This window comes from Rana temporaria, chromosome 5, assembly GCF_905171775.1.
Source record: "Rana temporaria chromosome 5, aRanTem1.1, whole genome shotgun sequence".
Classification (NCBI taxonomy): Eukaryota; Metazoa; Chordata; class Amphibia; order Anura; family Ranidae; genus Rana; species Rana temporaria.
The window spans coordinates 81,695,979-81,717,054 of record NC_053493.1 but is presented as its reverse complement, the minus strand read 5'-3'; the positions used below and the strand labels follow the sequence as shown (position 1 = coordinate 81,717,054).

Sequence of the window (21,076 nt, the reverse complement as noted above, 5' to 3'; positions counted from 1 at the left end):
CCGTTTTTTTCTAGACCATTAAAAATGGTCGTGTGTACGCGGCATAATGCCCATCAAAAAAGTTTGTATCTTTTAATGTAGAAAAAAAACAGCTCTCAAAATGCTTCAAGGTTCAGATCTACTGCTCCTGATATAACGCATGTGAAAATCCAGCCAACAATGTGGAGAGATTTGGTTATAACTGAGGGTACAAATGGAGTGGAGGTGCTAAATGCAGAAATTAGTCACATGGTTGCAGTGTCATGTTCAATATTTATCTCTTCATTTTTGTATTATCTTGCTTCTATTTCCACAGGTGTTCACTGGTATTTTTACTGCTGAAATGGTCCTTAAAATGATTGCCTTAGATCCCTATTACTATTTCCAGCAAGGATGGAATATTTTTGACAGCCTTATCGTGAATTTAAGTTTAATTGAGTTATGTCTCTCCAGCATGGGAAACTTATCTGTCCTCCGTTCCTTCCGACTGGTAAGATTACATTTCCAGTTGCTTGTTTGAAGAATTTGTTCAAAGATACATATGTCTCTGTATCTTCAAAAACCTAATATCAATTAAATCATTGCTTGTGCATTGCTCGTTATCACAACATGTAAATCTAAGTACTGCACACAAAAGATCACTTTTTTTGGGTGGCAAAAATCCCACATCTTGCAACGATCACATATGTTAGCCCATTATCTGCTAGAGCTTCAAAACATAACTGTAACACGATCGAAATAAAAAAAAAAATGAAAGACATATCTATTGCTCGTGGGGTTTAGGAATAACTGAATAAACAACCCTTTTTTTTCAAAATATCAACCGGTGTATTGTATATTGCTTAAAGTTTACAGCAATCTGAGATTGCAGGGCGATCCTCCTGCTTCAGACCAGCAGACTGGGATTATCCAAAGCAATAGCAAGGTGAGAAGAAAGAGAAAGAATCACACAGATCTAGTGCAATTTAAAACTTTACATTTAATTATTAATCAAAAAGGGCTTGAAAGTTGCAATTTTTTTATGGCTCTCAGCAACAGTCTTCTAACCCAAAGTCCACCAGGTCTTGGTTATGTGTTGTTCTCAACTAACATAAGCAGATTTCTCACCCTCCATTGTTGTGTTTTTTTGAAAGACCTGAACATGTATAGCTGGGCACAAATATAGTTACATAATTAGTCAGGTTGAAAAAATTCACACGTCCATTTAGTTCAACCATAAAGTAAATAAAAAAAAATCTATAAACATATCATGTACAAACATGTACAAAAACAAAGGCCTGCCAAATTCCCCACCTATCCCAGAGTCCATGGTGATTTACAATATACTAAACCTATACCACTAAAAAGACTGTAACAATTCTCAAAAATTACCTTTATAGAAAAGTAAAGAAATATACTAAACACCAAAATATAAGTTATGTAATATTTTAGGGCATGTACTGCATTGAAAATTTTTAAAAAATTAGCCGTTCACCACGATTACACAAACTCCATCAAAAGCAAAAACCACAATTCCTCCCCTTTTGGATCATACAAATTATGTTACTCCTAAATCCAGAGGACACTTGATGAATATTCAAGATAGAACTTCAAAAGAACCTGGCCTCTTACGCTTAAATATATAAACTGGATATAATGAATGTGGTCCCAAATGTCTGCATCTTATATATGAGCCCAAAAAAATAAAAAGCCGAACTGCTAATAGTCCTATAATTCAGCCTACACAGGTTAGGCAGTTGTCCAGATACAGTATATTAATATGGATGGCATTGATCTATAGATATTCATATGTAGGAGATTTTAATCAAAGTCAATTTAGTGATTCAAACCGAGATTTTAAACATCATATATCTCAAAAAGTAGTCTTAGGCCGCGTACACACGATCGGTTCATCCGATGAATGGATTGATGTGACGTCTAATGGATTTTTTTATCAGATATCTGATGAAGCTGACTTTCATCAGTCTTGCCTACACACCATCAGTTAAAAAAACGATAATGTCAGAACACGGTGACGTAAAACACAACGACGTGCTGAGAAAAATAAAGTTCAATGCTTCCGAGCATGCGTCGACTTGATTCTGAGCATGCGTGGATTTTTAACCAATGGATGTGCCCACAGACAATCGTTTTTTTCTATCGGTTTTTTAACCATCAGATAATTTTAAAACAAGTTCCTAGTTTTTTCACCGATGGATAAAAAACCGATGGGATCCATCAGACCGTTTTCATCAGATGAACCGATTGTGTGTACGCAGCATTAGAGAGTCTTCAGGCCATAATGATGAGCTTCTTACTCTAAATTTAAAGCAGAGTTCCGGCCACAATTTCACTTTTTAAATATAAATACCCCTGTAATACACAAGCTTAATGTATTCTAGTAAAGTTAGTCTGTAAACTAAGGTCCGTTTTGTTAGGTTGTTACAGCATTTAGACACTTTATAAAATAGAAATTGACTGGGGCCATCTTAAGTGTGGGCATCATGAAGCCAGACTGTATGACTTCCTGGATTTCAGCCTTGCAGATGCACAATCAGTGTCAGATCAGGTTTCAGCACCTGTGCTGTCCAAGTCACATGATTCTTTGAGACTGGGGAGTGCACAGACTCCTGGAAAGTTACACCCACTACATTCCAAGGAGTCTGTGCTGTGCATTAAGCACCTAGGTGCAGGAAGTGGGAAGATTAACTATTCTGCCTAGCAACAACACTTTGAAGGCATCTAAAAAAATATATATTTTTCGTAAAGGACTAATGACATTTTTTTAAAACAACTGATGTAATGTTATATTTATGGGTGGAACTCCACTTTAAGTCAAAGCTGACAATACTATGGCTTAACACCGATATTACAGCCTTCCTCAAAGTATTTCCATATACATAATTTATGATAGGGAAAAAGAAGACAATCCTTCTCTTGTATAGCAACACTAGTGCACTAGTACTGATAATTAAGGCAATAACGTATCTTCTTTCTATTGAATCACTGTAATATAAATAACAAGGATTCTACTTGCACAATTAGAGTCGATTCTTTGCAGGCCCCTCTAAAGACTTGGTATCTTACCAGTATTTAAGAACAAAAGATGATCAGGACAGCCGCACTCTAATCCAACGTAACTTTAACTACTTGCCGACCAGCAGCCGCAGTTATACGGCGGCAGGTCGGCTCCCCTGCGCGAGGTCACGTAGATCTACGTCACCTCGCGAATCAGCCATTAGGGGCACGTGCGCCCCCCGCTCGCCCCTGATCCCGACGCACGTGCCAGGTGGGTGCGATCACCGCCGGGCACCCACGATCGCTCGTTACAGAGCGAGAACCGGGAGCTGTGTGTGTAAACAATGTATGAACAGCGATTTGTCATTTCCCCATGTCAGTCCCACCCCCCTTCAGTTAGAACACACCCAGGGAACATGATTAACCCCTTCCTTGCCCCTAGTGTTAACCCCTTCACTGCCAGTGTCATTTTTATAGTAATCAATGCATTTTTATAGCACTGATGGCTATAAAAATGCCAATGGTCCCAAAAATGTGTCAAAAGTGTCCGAAGTGTCCGCCATAATATCGCAGTACCGATAAGAATCGCTGATCGCCGCCATTACTAGTAAAAAAAAAAATATTTATAAAAATGCCATAAAACTATCCCTTATTTTGTAAACGCTATGGCCCGGATTCACAAAGCACTTACGCCGACGTATCTCGAGATACGCCGCATAAGTGTAAATATGCGCTTTCGTATCTATGCGCCGGACTCTGAAACCAAGATACGCCTGAAAATAGGCTTCATCCGACCGACCTAACTTTCCTACGCCGGCGTATCGTGGGCGCATAGTTACGCCGGACGCATCTGGCGCTCCCATTGATTTCCTATTCAAATATTGAAATGAGGGAGATACGTCGATTCACGAACGTACTTGCGCCCGGCGCATAATATACGCAGTTTGCGTAAGTCGTAGGTCCGGTGTAAAGTTATTCCCCATATAGGAGGCGCAACCCATGCAAAGGTATGGACCAGGGAATGCAAGCTGTCGTATCTTATGTCGTTTACGTTGTACGTAAATATGACTAGGCGTAGGTTGCGTTCACGTCGTAGGCAGTGATTTGACGTATCTTAGGTAGTTGTTCCGACGTGATTCTGAGCATGTGCACTGGGATGCATCCACGGGATGGCGCATGCGCCATTCATTTTAAGTACTTGTATGGCGCTCGGCCCATCATTTGCATGGGGTCATGCCTCATTAGCATGGCTCACACCCACTTCCACCTACGACGGCTTACGCCGAGGAAACCCAGCGCAGTTTGGGAGGCAAGTGCTTTGTGAATTCAGTGCTTGCCTCTCTGCGCTGCGTCAGCGTAGTGTATATTAGATACGCTACGCCGGCATAAATATGCGCCGATGTATGTGAATCCGGGCCTATAACATTTGCGCAAACCAATCAATAATTGCGATTTTTTTTTACGAAAAATATGTAGAAGAATACGTATCGGCCTAAACTGAGGAAAAAAAATGTTTTTTATATATATTTTTGGAGTATATTTATTATAGCAAAAAGTAAAAAATATAAAAAAAAATAAAAATTGTCGCTCTATTTTTGTTTATAGCGCAAAAACTAAAAACTGCAGAGTTGATCAAATACCACCAAAAGAAAGCTCTATTTGTGGGAAAAAAGGACGCCAATTTTGTTTGGGAGCCACATCGCACGACCGCGTAATTGTCAGTTAAAGCGACGCAGTGCCAAATCGCAAAAAGTAGCCTGGTCATTGACCAGCAATATGGTCCGGGGCTGAAGTGGTTAATGTAAGAAACTGGAAACAGGCACTACAAGCACTACAGGCACTACAAGTCACAGCAACGAAACCTAGGACAGCTAGTCCTAGGTTTCGTTGCTGTGACTTGTAGTGCCTGTTTCCAGTTGTTTACATTAAAGTTACGTTGGATTGGAGTGCGGCTGCCCTGATCATCTTTTGTTCTTAATTATCATGTGCACTGCTAGCACCCTCAGTTCCTGAGAAGAAGATTTGCACCCAACAAGACCTGCCTGGAGCGGCAATCTCTGTCTCTTTATATATCTTACCAGTACATTAATTTCCCTAATGGCATTCAGTGTTAAACTCCATCCATGTTCTAAACCTGGACAACTCCTAATTTTTGTGTGGGTGAATTATAGGACCATTAGCAGTTCAAATAATTCAAGTTATTTTCTTTGGGCTCATGTATAAGAAGCAGACATTTGGGACTATATTCATTTATAATAAATTGATATTCTATATCTAAGCTAAAGGTGTCAGGTCCATTTGAAGTTTTGTCTTGAATCAAGGGCCAGATTCACAGCAGAAATACGCCGGCGTATCTACTGATTCACCGGCGTATTTTCAAATTTGCCGCGTCGTATCTTGATTTGGAATCCTCAAACCAAGATACGACAGCTTTTGGCATAGATCCGACAGGCGTACGGCTTCGTACGCCTTTGGATCGTAGGTGTAATTCTCCGGCGGCCGCTGGGGGGAGTTTGCATCGTTTTCCAGCGTCGGGTATGCAAATTAGTTGTTTACGGTGATCCACGAAGGTACGCGCGTTCGTCGCATTCTCTTACGTCGGTTTTTCCCGTCGTAAAGTTAAGTGTGCTATTTAGATTGTGTAAAATTGCACCATCCATGTTAAAGTATGGCCGTCGTTCCCGCGTTACGCACGTCACCGTTCAAAAAACACGTTGGGGCGCCGTAATTTCGCGCAAAGCACGGCGGGAAATTTCCAAAGGGAGCATGCGCAGAACGTTCGGCGCGGGAACGTGCCTAATTTAAATGGTACACGCCCCATTTGAATTAGACGGGCTTGCACCGGACGGCTTTACGCTACGCCGCCGAAAGTTTACACGCAAGTGCTTTGTGAATCAAGCACTTACGCTGGAAACTTGCGGCGGCGTAACGTAAACGGGATACGATACGCCGCCGCAAATCTACATGAATCTGGCCCCTAATACCTAATAATTGCTATCTTTTGGAAATTGTGATCTGAATATATGACGTCTGGTATTATAAACATGTAATAAATATGTAACAATACAGTCATTGCAGTGTAAAAACAGAATGCAGAGGTTAACAAAGCTGACCTTGAGATTGTGGATATAAACCTTGAGATATTGATAAAAATTTGAAAATCAAAGTCAAACCATGATAATAATGACATGTCTTAGCAGTTTATACACACGTGTACTAAAACTATGCAATTCATTTTTATCTTTATTACAGCTTCGTGTTTTCAAACTGGCAAAATCATGGCCAACATTAAATACCCTCATCAAAATTATTGGCAATTCTGTTGGGGCTCTTGGGAACCTTACCCTTGTTTTAGCGATCATCGTCTTTATTTTTGCTGTTGTGGGAGTGCAACTTTTCGGACGGAACTACCTGGACTGTGTCTGCAAGATTAATGAGGATTGCAAGTTACCTCGATGGCACATGAGTGATTTCTTCCACTCATTTCTCATTGTGTTCCGGGTTTTGTGTGGAGAATGGATTGAGACCATGTGGGATTGTATGGAAGTTAGTGGTCAACCCTTGTGCATCCTTGTCTTCATGCTAGTCATGGTAATAGGAAATCTAGTGGTAAGTCACAATGTCTTCATATTTTTTCTTTATTTTTTTTTTCTTTTATGGGTCTGCTTTTAGCTCTCCACCATAGAAATGATGTTTGATATCTAGCAGCGCTGAGATATTTCAGGCATTAAACAGCATTATTTATTATGTATTATGCTAAATTTGTCCTATAAATTTATGGTTTTGAATGCACAGTCAGCAATACAAATAATTAGGAAAAGATCATCTTCAACTGGGATAAATGATAAAATAAATGGTCCACTTAAAGTGGATCGTTCGTTTCCAAAGTATATTTTCATTAACATAGAAGTTTCATATCAGTTCAATAATAACATATTACCCCGTTTTCCTTGGGTAAAGGCGTGCTGTATCCCGCATGATAGTTATGTTGTTAGGTTCTTGTTTGATTGCACTGCCATTCACACATAAGCTAGAAGGTTATTGCGCTTCATTGAACTGGGTGTGCATGTGTGGGATTGTGTTATCACTGGTTGAAACTGGTATCAGAGGACATGGAGTATATGTAGATAGCAATGTGTGGAGGAAAGAGTGCTTACAGCATGAAACTTTTTCAGCTTGTGTATTTTTGGGTGTGCATGTATATAAAGCAGTTGTTTTTTTCTAAATGTATGGATATGGTACAGTTCTGCTTCAAGCTTCATCTGTATAGTATAGTTAACATAAATTAAGGCTACTTTCACGTCAGCGATAAAGCATGGCTAATTTTAGCGGCACTTATAATAGCGGCACTTTTTTCCCACTAGCGGGGCGCTTTTAACACCCGCTAATGGCCAAAAAAAGGGTTAAAAGCGCTGCTGCCAAAGCACTTTGCAGGCGCTTTGACAGTGGTGCCCATTTAATTCAATGGGCAGAGGTGGTGAAGGAGTGGTGTATACACGGTTCACGCACCGCCCGAAATATGCTGCTTCCAGGTATTTTTGTAGGCTACTTTCACACTGAGGCGGGGGGCGTTAGTAGTAAAGCGCCACTTATTTTAGCAGCGCTTTAATGCTGTTATTGCGGCACTTTTCGTCCGCTAGTGGGGCGCTTTTAACCCCCGATAGTGGGCGAATAAAGGGTTTAAAGCACCAAAGCGCTTTGCAGGCGCTTCGGTAGCAATGGCTAATGATTTAAATGGCAGGGGCGGTGGAGGAGCGCCTGAAAGACGCTGCTTGCAGGAATTTTTATAATGTCCTGCAAGCGCACCGCCTCAGTGTGAGAGCACTCAGGCTCTCACACTGGGGCTGCAGGGTAGGCATTTTTCAGGCACTTTACAGGCGCTATTTTTAGCCCAAAAGCGCCTGAAAAATGCTCCAGTGTGAAAGGGGACTAAATGTAGGGCTGCTTCCTCCATTAAAGTGTAAGTAAACCCTAGCATTTAACTTCTCTTAATGCTTCTTTTTGGGCTGCATATCTAACACTGAAACAATGGGGGACGGTCTGTATTTTTAAATCATTACCTGTGCTAGGGTAACAACAGTGCTCATTCACTCAAACACTAATGGGGTTGATTTACTAAAACTGGAGAGTGCAAAATCTGGTACAGTTGTGTATGGTAGCCAATCCGCTTCTAACTTCAGCTTGTTCAATTAATCTTTAACAATAAAAGCTAAAAAAAAAAATACTGATAAATATAAACAACAATCACCACAGTCCAATTAACTAAAACATTCAAACCCAACAAAAATAATTATTAGGGTTTTCAGATCCTATCTACATGCTGCCCATATAGATGCACAACAGTATTAAAACAATATAACACGAACAGACAATCAAACCTGGTCAATAAATACACAAATATAGAATAGAAAAAAAATACTTAAATGGTGATAATCCCTATATTAGTTGTCAAACAGCACCACTTCAAGTTCTCTCCTTAAAAATACTACGCACAAGAAGTTCTAGGATTGTATTTGACACTCAATAACTAGCATGGGATCAAGTTGCTGGAAGTAGTGTCATAGAATTCAGGCCCAGAGTGCTAAGTCTGGCTTTTTCATGGAAGCGTGTTGTATTTCAGTGGATATTCATGGGATGTTGTTTGCAAACACCAATTTGGAATAGTTTTCTTTAAAAACAGGCTTGATTTTTGTTCTCAGTATATTTGGTGTTCAGGCATATGTGCCATTAACAGAGTGAAGTTAACAAGGAACAACTGTCTCGTGGTTCTAAATATTATCTAAGTGAGGCTACCAATGGAGTTCTCCGGTACTCAAAAGTATAAAAAAAAAAAAAAAAAAACTCCTAGTATGTGGGCACAAGGACCCACTGTTAAACAAACATATTGTTTGTCACTACAGAAATATAACAAAAATATAAAAAAATATATAGGAAAGTGCGTCTTGCATAATATACATAATGTATTATTCACACATAATACAAAAACCATAGCAAAGACAATTAAAATACTTCCTGTGTTCTACCCTCAGGTGACCTATGCAATGCTAATGGAATTAACAGTTGTTAGACTATGAAAGTCTTGTGGTAAATATTTGTAAATATACTGGAATTTCAGAAACTATACTGTGCTCTGGGCACATCCCCTAACAAAGGGTATATTAATACAACAGAGCTCACTGGACCCCTCAAATAGGGGTTGACATCCATGTAAAAATAATCACATTTCTGTGACATTGCAGGCATATCAAGTAAGTTTCCAATTGCACAGATAAGTGGCAATTAAAACAGCTCGGTATGCACATATCTGCCAATAAATGTTTCCAGTGGTCTTCTTGGGACCCCTGTGTGCAGCACTGTAGAAGTCCATCATCAAACACAGTATAAATGGTCAGTCAAGTAGCATCTAAGTCACAGCAGTCCTATTGGATGTGACTGTAAATATACATGCAAAATAACTGCTTAGATGTAACAGCTCAGAATTCTAGCATCCGCCAAAGTCTGTCCTACGTGTCACATTTAATGAAATCAGGTAGTGGACTCACTACTGTATGATGAAAAATGATGAAAAATAAACTTGAATTAACTCAAAGCTTTTGGGCTAACAGTAGCTTGTCCTTTGAGGCCGCCGGCGGAGCACCAAAGAAACCAGTTAGGTTTGGGCTTGAGCCCTCCCTGGAAATTGCTCTCTTAACTTTGTATGGACCTCTCTGGGCTCTGATAAGCATATCCGTGTACTTCCACCCTTAAAATCAGATATTAAAATGTAAACTTTGTAAATACTATTTAGTCTGTTTTTTGCTCTTTTTATTTGCATATACACAGTGCGTCCAGAAAGTATTCACAGCGCTTTACTTTTTAATTGTGATGATTAGGGCTTACAGCTCATGAAAACCCCAAATCTACAATCTCAGAAAATTAGAATATTACATGCAATCAATAAAACAAGGATTGTACATAGAACAATATCGGATCTCTGGAAAGTATGAGCATGAGTACTCAGTACTTGGGTTGGGCCCCTTTTGCAGCAATTACTGCCTCAATGCGGCGTGGCATGGCAGCTATTAGCCTGTGCCACTGCTGAGGTGTTATGAAAGACCAGGTTGCTTCAATAGCGGAGAAAGAAGTATAATACTGCGCTGCCAAAAAGAATAAATGAAATAAAGCTGCCTGCACCAACAAACTGGAAAATTTGTGACAAAAAGTGAAAAATACAAAGTGCGGCGCTAATAGCATGAGATTTCAAAAATAAATGACAATATATGTATAAACAAGCTCATATGCAAAGCAAAACAGTGACAATAAAACATGTGACATGTGACACTGTCATAAAGGACAAATAAAATACAAAGTTTCTGTGATTGAAACAGTATATAAGGGAGATGAACTCCACTCCAAATGAGAAAGTGCAAAATGTGAACAAAATGAATGCTCATGTGCAAAAATAAGGTAAACAGTCAATCAATAATCCATTAGGATCTAGAGCTGGTGTAGATCATGACGTCATGCAGGTTATGTCACCACTGTAAACTTGTGAGGCCGCAACCAAAGAAGAGAAGGTGGGTACTCTTACCGTACGGTGTGGACCCCCCCACATGAGTGGTGAGTCTGAAAAGCGTGAGAATTATGCCTGCTACGTCGGATGATCCCTCCACAGGACGATCAGGAAATGACTCCAAGTAGTGATCCAGCGAGTGCTTGATAGCCAGGTGATAGCGTGGTGGGGAGATGGATATAGTATCTCCTCACATGGATAGCAACACAATTGTTGATACTAGGTTAAATTAGATGAGTTCATTATGTGGTGAAAATCGCTAGTCCTAGAGTCTCATAAACGTCCTATTTAGGGTCCTGTTTTCCCTTTGCAGCCTGGGGCACTGGTGTGTACACAAAATTGTTGATACTAGGTTAAATTAGATGAGTTCAGTATGTGGTGAAAATCACTAGTCCTAGAGTCTCAAAAAAACATCCTATTTAGGGTCCTGTTTTCCCTTTGCAGCCTGGGGCACTGGTGTGTACACACCAGTGCCATAGGCTGCAAAGGGAAAACAGGACCCTAGATCTAGAATGGATTATTGATTGACTGTTTACCTTATTTTTGCACATGAGAATTCATTTTGTTCACATTTTGCACTTTCTCATTTGGAGTGGAGTTCATCTCCCTTATATACTGTTTCAATCACAGAAACTTTGTATTTTATTTGTCCTTTATGACAGTGTCACATGTCAAATGTTTTATTGTCACTGTTTTGCTTTGCATATGAGCTTGTTTATACATATATTGTCATTTATTTTTGACATCTCGTGCTTCAATAGTGGCCTTCATCTCTTCTGCATTGTTCGGTCTCATGTCTCTCATCTTTCTCTTGGCAATGCCTCATAGATTCTCTATGGGGTTTAGGTCAGACAAGTTTGCTGGCCAATCAAGCACAGTAATCCCATGGTCATTGAACCAGGTTTTGGTGCATTTGGCAGAGTGGACAGGTGCCAAGTCCTGCTGAAAAATGAAGTCAGCATCCCCATAGAGCTTGTCTGCGGAAGAAAGCATGAAGTGCTCCAAAATATCCTGGTAGACGGCTTTGTTGATCCTGGACTTAATGAAGCACAGTGGACCCTTTGCAGGTATTATGGCTTAATTAGCTGATTAGAGTGGGACACGTTGAGCCTAGAATATTGCTCCTTTTCACAATATTCTAATTTTCTGAGATTGTGGATTTGGGGTTTTCATGAGCTGTAAGTTGTAATCATCACAATTATGACAAATCACGGCTTGAACTATCTTGCTTTGCATGTAATGAGTCTATCTCATATATTAGTTTCACTTTTTAAGTTGCATTAGTGAAATAAATTAACTTTTGCACGATAATCACATTTGTCGAGTACCACCTGTGTGTGTGTGTATATATATATATATATATATATATATATATATATACATACATATTATTGTTTTAATAAAAGGGTGCTGCACTTGTTTATCTTTGATCTCTTCTATGTTGTCAAGGTAGATCTCCACCTGTTTAGCATTGCCTACACCTGTTTAAAAATGTATGTTCATTCAGCACTTTTTTCTTTATTTTGTCTAGAGAGGTGGAAGATTCTAACCCCTGTCAGGCTTTTACAGCCATCCAGGTTGCCGTAAAAAAGATTTACCCTAACCTCCCGCTGCCTGGCTAACATTGTTTTACCAAACCAGAAGTGAGGGGAATTCCCCAGTAGCAACACAGATAGAAATAAAAATGTTTTTCCTTAGTAGAATATGGAAAGGCTTAAACCCCTATCAGATTTTTATTTCTGTGTGTGTTTTTGTTGCAGCTTTTTCCACACTACTTCTCTGTTCTTCACTGAAACTGTTGTTATCACCAGGACAGAAAGTCCAAAGGAGCGCCAAATAACAGTAAAAACCTTGCAGGAGTTTAAAAACCCTGCATGTTCTATCCAAAACTAGAAAAAAGTTTTTGGCCTGACATACAATTTGGCTGTGTTTTTACTCCTTGTTTAATAATTAATTTACAATACTCATGACTCTTGGATCCAATGGATTTTTATAGCACAATAGAAATAATGAGTCCTTAAATATAAAACCAACAGAGCTGCCAATCACAGCTGGTAAGCACATTGTAAATGAATAGAAAAGTAGGCTTACCTCTTGGGAGTTCCATTTTATCACTTTTTTTGCAGATTAACTTCACCTGGCAGCTGGTAAATACAGATGGTTCTACTGCACTTAAGAAGGCCAGCGATCAATTTAATTATTTATTGCTTCCCACTAAACAAACCCCTATTGATAAGCCTGCTGGACGTACCAGTGAAAAGCCACATTATATTGGTAGCTTTTATAATGTGACTTCCTGCGTTACCAGTGTAAGCTTATCTGTTGATGAACACTCCTACATTTCTTCCCCCATACTTTACATTTATTTTATTCCTAAATTTGGCTTTAGCCACAATCCAAATTAATTTTGTTGCATGCAGAGCAGAAATTCATTTGCAGTTAATTAAAAAATTCAGATTAGCCCCCCACAAGGTACGTTGGATGACATCCTATTACTGCTGGGTTGTATGTTTTCCTATATTAACATTGCTCACAATGGTATAGGGAGATCTTTTGTTAAGCTTAGAGCTTTAAAGATTTTTGTGCAGGAAGGTATTGGCATTTACTTTGGGAACTCATTTTCTGTTTTTACAACTTTATTTCAATGTCACATGTAGTGATGCAAGCAACCTATATGCGATAATAGGTAAAAGAAATTTACTTTATTTTCTGCTGATTGTACTCTTTGTAAGCACCTGGTCAGGTGAATAAAACCTAAGGCACAAGGCTGATTTTTAATCCTGTAGTATATCTATAGCTGAAAATATTTTTTTGCAGTTTGGATAAAGGATTTAGATTCATTTAGAGATTAAATATCTCCAAAGTAATGTAAATCCTATTACTAGGTGTCCCTATTGGAAGTTTTGCCCTGACTTGCTGTTCTGGTGGCAACTCAGAATCTTATAAATAGTAAAAGTGAACTCCCGTAGTGGGGAAACAGATGGAAAAGAAAAATTCTTACTAAGGTTCTAACCTCTCTCTACCCTAATTTTTTTATTTTTTTATTTAAAGTTTTAGACACACTTACACTTGCAGATATTTGTCAAAATAGCATTATGTTAAACAAGTATTCAAAAAGCAGTAACAAAAATCTCAATGATTGGCTTTCCTAAAGACCAATTCCAAACAAAACATGTTATTAAATTTTGGATATAGTGGATTAAAGCCTTTGCCTAGTTTTTATCACTTTTCCTCACTTCTTAGGCTGGGTTCACACTAATGCGCTGAGCGAGATTGCATGTGATTCGCACCGCACTGCAGTGCAAATCACATGCAATGTCCATGCAATGTGATTTCATTTATACAGATAGTATGGCTGATATCGCACCAGTGTGACCAGTGTGAACCCAGCCTGAGTGACACAAGTTAGGATTTGAACTTCAGTCAATGTTTCTATTGCTTTCACATTGACAAGGGCACTACCACATTTTGATTCTTAATCATTTTTCCATGGAATTGTAGATCTAAACAAGCATTTAGCTGACTCAGCAGGTGTTTAGCAAGTGTTAGTCCCCGTACACACGACCAGTTTCCTCGGCAGAATTCAGCTTCCGACCGAGTTTCTGGCTGAATTCTGCCGAGAAACCCGGCCGTGTGTACAATTTCGCCGAGGAAGCCGACGAGGACCTCGGCGAGGAAATAGAGAACATGTTCTCTATTTCCTCGTTGTTCTATGGGAGCTCTCGGCCCGCTGAGCTCCTCGGCGGCTTCAGGGCTGAACTGGCCGAGGAACTCGATGTGTTTGGCACGTCGAGTTCCTCGGCCGTGTGTACGGGGCCTTAGCATTAATTGGTGTGTATCAAGATATTAGGGTTTATTTGCTAAAACTAGGCAGTGCAAAATCTGGTGCAGCAGGGCATGGTAACAAGTCAGCTTTTAACTTCAGCTTGTTCAATTAAGCTTTCACAAAAAGCAAAACAAAAAAAAAACTGGGAGCTGATATTGTGTCCATAAGACACAGAGAGCCGCGGCTCGGCCCTGCCCCCATTCTCTCCTGTGATTGACAGCAGTGGGAGCCAATGGGCTCCTGCTTGTCTCAGCCAATGAGGAGGGAGAGTCCCAGGACAGCCAAAAAACCTTAAGCCTTTAGAACCACTTTAATGCATTTCTTGTTGACTTTGAGGGTGCTGTGGGCTTTAAAGCTTACTTCTTTCAAATACACATGACACGTTGTTTGGCTTATAAAAAGTCCCTCATTTGAATATATATATATATATATATATATATATATATATATATATATATATATATATATATATATATATATATATATATATATATATATATATATATATATCTATATACATAAACACAGACAGTTGCATTAGTGAAATAAATTAACTTTTGCACAATATTCAAATTTTTCGAGTTTCACCTGTATTCATTGTTCTGAATTGATTCATATTTTTAGAAGTTATTTCAGTAGATTGGCTATATTCCATTTAATTTGTTAATTCATTATTTTGGGAGATTTTTTTATGCACTCTGAGTGATTCCTGCTAGTCCAATCCACAATGAGAAAATAAATAAGCTGATTGGACGATTTCGACTGAAGTCGCGTGCATCTGAGAGAATGAACAGAACAAAATGTATTTCAGATTAGTTTGTTATGATATGATTTAGAGATTCTGATGGGTCCACCTCCTTCCAACCCAAATACAATAAGTAGAAATCATACTCTTATTTCACTGTATTTATTGCACTGTTTCCATTTCATATGTAGTGTATTTTTATAATAATGAGAATTTAAAACAAAATGGAAATGAATCACTTTGGATCATTCATTATGTCGTTACATTATTTCAGATGCTTCAGACATTACCCATAAGTCCCAAACCATCACATCCTGTCATTCAAATAAAACAAATGAATACAACATAATTAATAGTTTCATTATAATTAATTTTGGATTTGTTGAAATTGTGATTCGGATACATCCGAATCTCCGAATAACGAAAATGTTGTCCGAATTTCAATTCCTAACTAAACAAGTCACATATGTCTACTAAACAGGTTAAAAAGTTTAAAATTTCCACTTTTGTGAGATCTGTAATTTTACAGAAAAATAGGTTTTGTGAAAAATCATTGAGATCATCAATACTCCAGTACAATCCTACACTCATGACATGTACATGTTGTCAGAGCAGTAAATGTTTTTCTGTTTCAACTAGTTTTTATGGACAATTTTAAAAATTAATAAAATCAAACACAGAAAATCAGAGGTACACATCTCATACAATAACAGAGTCAGATCTGATATGCAAGTATTAGTTACAAAAGTATGGCAGTAGAGAGACATGATACATGAGAGAAAGGCAATCTGCTGACTTGCCTTTAACCTAATTAAGGTGGAAAACCTGTGTTTAGTACAAATATTCAAAGACAAAGCTTTATTTCGTTTTTCCTCTGCATATGTCTAAGTATTTGTATTTACTTTGCGGCACTTTTTTTAAATTTAGTAAATAGGGATAGGCGAATGGTTTGGCCCGAGCATGAGTTCGGGCCGAACATTAGCTGTTCACCCACTCGACGAACACCTGAATTATCGGGGCATTCGACCATTTGTTGCGCCCTACAAATTACCACAATGCACTGCAAAGCAATGAAAGCTTTGCCCAATCAGGGTATAGAACACTCTCTGAGCCATGATTGGAGAAATCTTTCAATGGCGGCCATTTGTAGTGTGATATCAGCGTGAGGAGAGATAGAACATGGCTCTGTTCAGTGCTACTATACAGTTAGTGTGCTATACTGATTCTATTCTGATTCTATTGTCAGTGTAGAATATCAGTTTAGTGTGAATCTAGTGACAATTTAGTCACTGTGAATGTAGTGACCATTAATTTTTACTTTAGTGTCACTTTAGTGGGAATCTAGTAATGGTTCAGTCAGTGTAAGTCTAGTGACCATTCATTTTTACATTAGTGTCAGTTTATTTTGTTAGGTCAAGTTTACTGCAGTATAGTTCAGTGCGTTAGTGCACATTTAACTCAGTATATTTCTGGGCATTACTGCACATTTAACGCAGTATATTTCAGTGCGTTACATGCCGTTTAATGCAGTATATTTCAGTGTGTTAGTGCACGTTTAACACAGTATATTTCTGTAAGTTAGTGCATGTTTAACACAGTATATTTCAGTGCGTTAATGCACGTTTAATGCAGTATATTTCTGTGCGTTACTGCACGTTTAATGCAGTATATTTCTGTACGTTAGTGCACGTTTAACGCAGTAAATTTCAGTGCATTTTGTGCCATTCAACGCAGTATATTTCAGAGTGGTACTGCACATTTAATGCAGTATATTTCTGTGCGTTACTGCATGTTTAATGCAGTATATTTCTGTGTGTTAATACACATTTAATGCAGTGTATGTCTGTGTTAGTGCAAGTTTAACGCAGTATATTTATGTGCGTTAGTGCATGTTTAAAGCAGTATAATTCTGTGCTTTAGTGTACGTTTAACGCAGTATATTTTAGTGCGTTACTTGCCGTTTAACGCAGTACATTTCTGTGCATTAGTGCAAGTTTAACGCAGTATATTTCTGTGTTATTGCATGTTTAATGCAGTATATTTCAGTACGTTACTGCGCGTTTAACACAGTTTTATTCAGTGCGATACGTGGCGTTTAACGCAGTATATGCCGGTGCATTAGTGCAGGTCAAGTTTACTGCAGTATAGTTCAGTGCATTAGTGCACGTTTAACGCAGTATATTTCTGGGCATTACTGCACATTTAATGCAGTATATTTCAGTGCGTTACATGCCGTTTAACGTAGTATATTTCAGTGTGTTAGTGCATGTTTAACACAATATATTTCTGTGCGTTAGTGCATGTTTAACACAGAATATTTTAGTGCATTAGTGCACATTTAATGCAGTATATTTCTGAGTGTTAGTGCACATTTAACACAGTATATTTCAGTGTGTTATGTGCCGTTTAACGCAGTTTATTTCTGTGTGTTGGTGCACATTTAATGCAGTATATTTCTGTGCATTAGTGCACGTTTAACACAATATATTTCAGTGCATTATGTGCCATTCAACACAGTATATTTCTGTGCGTTACTGCACGTTTAATACAGTATATTTGTGTGCGTTACTGCACGTTTAATGGAGTATATTTCTGTGTGTTAATACACATTTAATGCAGTATATTTCTGTGCATTGGTGCATGTTTAAAGCAGTATATTTCTGTGCGTTAGTGCATGTTTAAAGCAGTATATTTCTGTGCTTTAGTGCACGTTTAACACAGTATTTTTTAGTGCGTTATGTGCCATTTAACGCAGTACATTTCTGTGCGTTAGTGCATGTTTAACGCAGTATATTTCTGTGTGTTAGTGCATGTTTAATGCAGTATATTTCAGTGCGTTACTGCGCTTTTAAAGCAGTATTATTCAGTGCGCTACGTGCCGTTTAACGCAGTATATGCGGGTGCATTAGTGCACATTTAACGTAGTAAATTTCAGTGCAATACTGCATGTTTAACGCACTATATTTCTGTGCGGTAGTACACGTTTAGCGCAGTATATTTCAGTACATTACTGCATGTGTAACGCAGTGTATTTCTGTGCTTTACTGCACATTAACGCAGTATATTGCAGTGCGTCAGTGCAGTTTTACTGCAGTATATTATGTGTCGGTGGAGTGCGTCTGTGTAGTCAGTACTCAGGTTAAATGCATCTATGTACCAAACACCACTTTCCATTGATTAAAATGCATCCATGTACACATTTCCACATCTTTATAACATTTTGTTTGCTTGCAACTCATGCAGGAAAGGGCTCAGTGCTGCAGCTTGTTGTGCCACCACGTCTTTATAAAGTAAGTGGTGTTGATGCGATCTTTGTCAGCTCTACCTCCCCCTCCTCCTCCTCCATGTCCTGCTCTGCTGAATTGTCCTATGAAACACAAGCGTTCAAGGAGCAATTAAATGAGTCAGTCTAAAAGGTGCCATGCAGTGGTTCAGTTGGTGTGTCTAGGGGACAGGACGACAATTTTCTTTTTAAAGTCAGCAGCTACAAACACTGTAGCTGCTGAATTTTAATAAGCACACTTACCTGTCCAGGGTGCCCACGAAGTCGGCCGCCCAAGGCCTATCCGTCCGTTGTATCGGGTCCAGGCGCAGCCATTCGAAGTAAGGAAAACAGGCAGTGGAGCCTTGTGGCTTCACTGCCCGTTTCCTTCTGCGCACGTGCGAGTGAATGGCCAGCTGTCTTCTGGGACACGCACAGGTCCTAGAAGACATCACACCCAAATATCCCAGAAGACAACGTGAGGAGGAGAAGACAGAAGATCACCACGGAATAGGAAGTGGCAGATTAGGACAATCTGCCTAGCAATAGCCATTTCTGGTAAGTATAGTTTTTTTTTTTTTTTACATTTTTTGGAGCCTTTTTGTAAAAAAAAATTAGGGTGGACCTCCACTTTAAAAGATGGTTTTCAATCCCCAGAACCCTTGGGAGTAGTACGTGGCTGGGGGGAGGCAGTTCCAGATACTGTGATCCTCAGTGACCCGAGGAGTCTGCTTCTCCTGCCTCTGCAAACTTGCAGTGTATGGGCTCCTCATGCTTCAAAGCCTGCTAAAGGACCCACGAATACATAACATAAAGGAGAAGGATCGCTATTGGGTGGCAACCCTCCTAGACCACTGTACAATGAGAACGTTTCAGAACCACAGAGGGTGCAGAAGATGAAATCTCTTGAAGACACCTTAAAGAGGAGTTTATCTAATGCTTTTTCCAACTCTGGTAGGTTACAGCGTTGTGGAAAACATAGTTGTGAGGCTTCTGTTGGTCATGGGAGGAGCAGTGGAGAAGGAGGTGCCTGAATAATGAATTTCACAATTTTTTTAGTCCTCGGCTTTCACATTCCATCGGCAACGTCTGCATCATATGATGGAAGATTATCTAGGGGCAAAAATAGAGATGGAGAGCTTTCCAGTTGACGATCCACTGGGTTACTGGGTCATGAGAATAGACCACTGGCCAGAACTTGCCCAGTATGCAATTGAGCTGCTGGACTGCCCTGCATCCAACAGGTTTTCCGAACGGGCATTCAGTGCTGCTGGAGGTTTTGTTACTGATAATAGAAGCAGTCTGTTCAAAGACTCCATGGACCGTCTGACATTTATCAAATTGTCCTGGATTACCAGCAGCTATGAAGTCCTTGATGCCGATGCCGCTGATTAAGTGTTTTTGGGATGTGGAATCTCTGCAGGCTTCTAGGCTGCCTATCGTTGTGGCCATTGATTTCATCTGGAAGATTTTTTTGGTGTAGGTTTCATGGGCACAATTAAAACCCAAAGACCAATTTTTCCACACCTGTTTGACAGGTGCATATAATTAGAATTTTGGACAGCAAGGCCAATTCTTGCTTGCATCAAGAGTACCTCTATAGGGTTACGGTGTGAAGGCACCATAGACATCAAAAGACCAATTTTTCTGCACATGTTTGACAGGTGCATATCATTAACATTTTTGACAACAAGGCAATTCTTGCTTTCTTTAGGAGTACCTCTGTAGGGTTACGGTGTGAAGGCACCTTCAACACTCAAAGACCAATTTTTACGCACATGCTACTTCTATCCAAAGTCTGTGGAAGAGACACCAGAAATTATCCAAAAAGTCTCTAATCTTGTTTCCAGTGCCCTACATTGTGGCCTCCTCATACAGACTGACTCTCCAAGCTGTTGCTTACAAAATAAAGAAAGCTTGCATTTTTTTGGCTTTATAAATGCAGTTATTGCTGCAGCAGCTTCTATACACAGTTCAGATGTGTCACTTTACAGATAGACTAATGGGACCCCCCAGGCACGATGTTGAAAGGAATTTTTCATTTTAATTGTTATTTCTAATTTTTATGCTTCCACTTTAAGCATCAGTAAATCCCTGCTCATTTAAAAATTATGTTTTTTTACAAACTTTTTTCCATTGATACGTGTACCCCCAGGGCAGTACCCAGACCCCCATAACCATTGTACTTCTAATTACTTGCATATAAGCCTTCAAAATGAGCACTTTTGATTTTTCGCGATGTTCTAAAGTTCTGGTGCGAACCGAACAGGGGGTCATTTGGCCCATCCCTATTAGAAAATTAGACCCAATGTCTTCTAAAACAACCTCAGCTATTTATGCACTGAACATATGAGCTTTCCCTGGTACTTGGTACAAAAGATTTTTATTGAGACAAATGGTTTAGTACACCCAAATGCTCAGCAAGCCATTTCTGTACCCTTGTGCACTCTGTGTCAAGTCACAATGGACATAGACTCCAGTATTTGTGGGCATTGCACATTGTGAAGCCTTAGCCTGCACATAAAATGGGGTTGATTTACTAAAACTGGAGTGTGCAAAGTCTGGTGCAGCCCTGCATAGAAACCAATCCGCTTCCATTCTTTTTTTTTTTTTGCCAAAGCTTAAAGCTGAGTTCCACCCAAAAGTGGAACTTCCGCTTTAAGGACTCCTGACTCCCTGACATGCCACATTTGGCATGTCATTTGGGGGGGTACC

The 21,076-nt window shown here is 39.3% G+C and overlaps 1 protein-coding gene across 6 annotated transcripts in view; it reads left to right on the top strand.

The window, feature by feature from the left end:
- Positions 1–21,076, top strand: part of LOC120940114 (sodium channel protein type 5 subunit alpha-like) — a 494,846-nt gene that overhangs the window by 304,213 nt on the left and 169,557 nt on the right. For all 6 annotated transcript variants that reach the window (XM_040352763.1, XM_040352761.1, XM_040352760.1 and 3 more), the window contains 2 exons: positions 296–469; positions 6,229–6,585. In XM_040352763.1, coding sequence (XP_040208697.1) covers positions 296–469; positions 6,229–6,585 — 531 coding nt within the window. The remainder of the gene's footprint in view (positions 1–295; positions 470–6,228; positions 6,586–21,076) is intronic.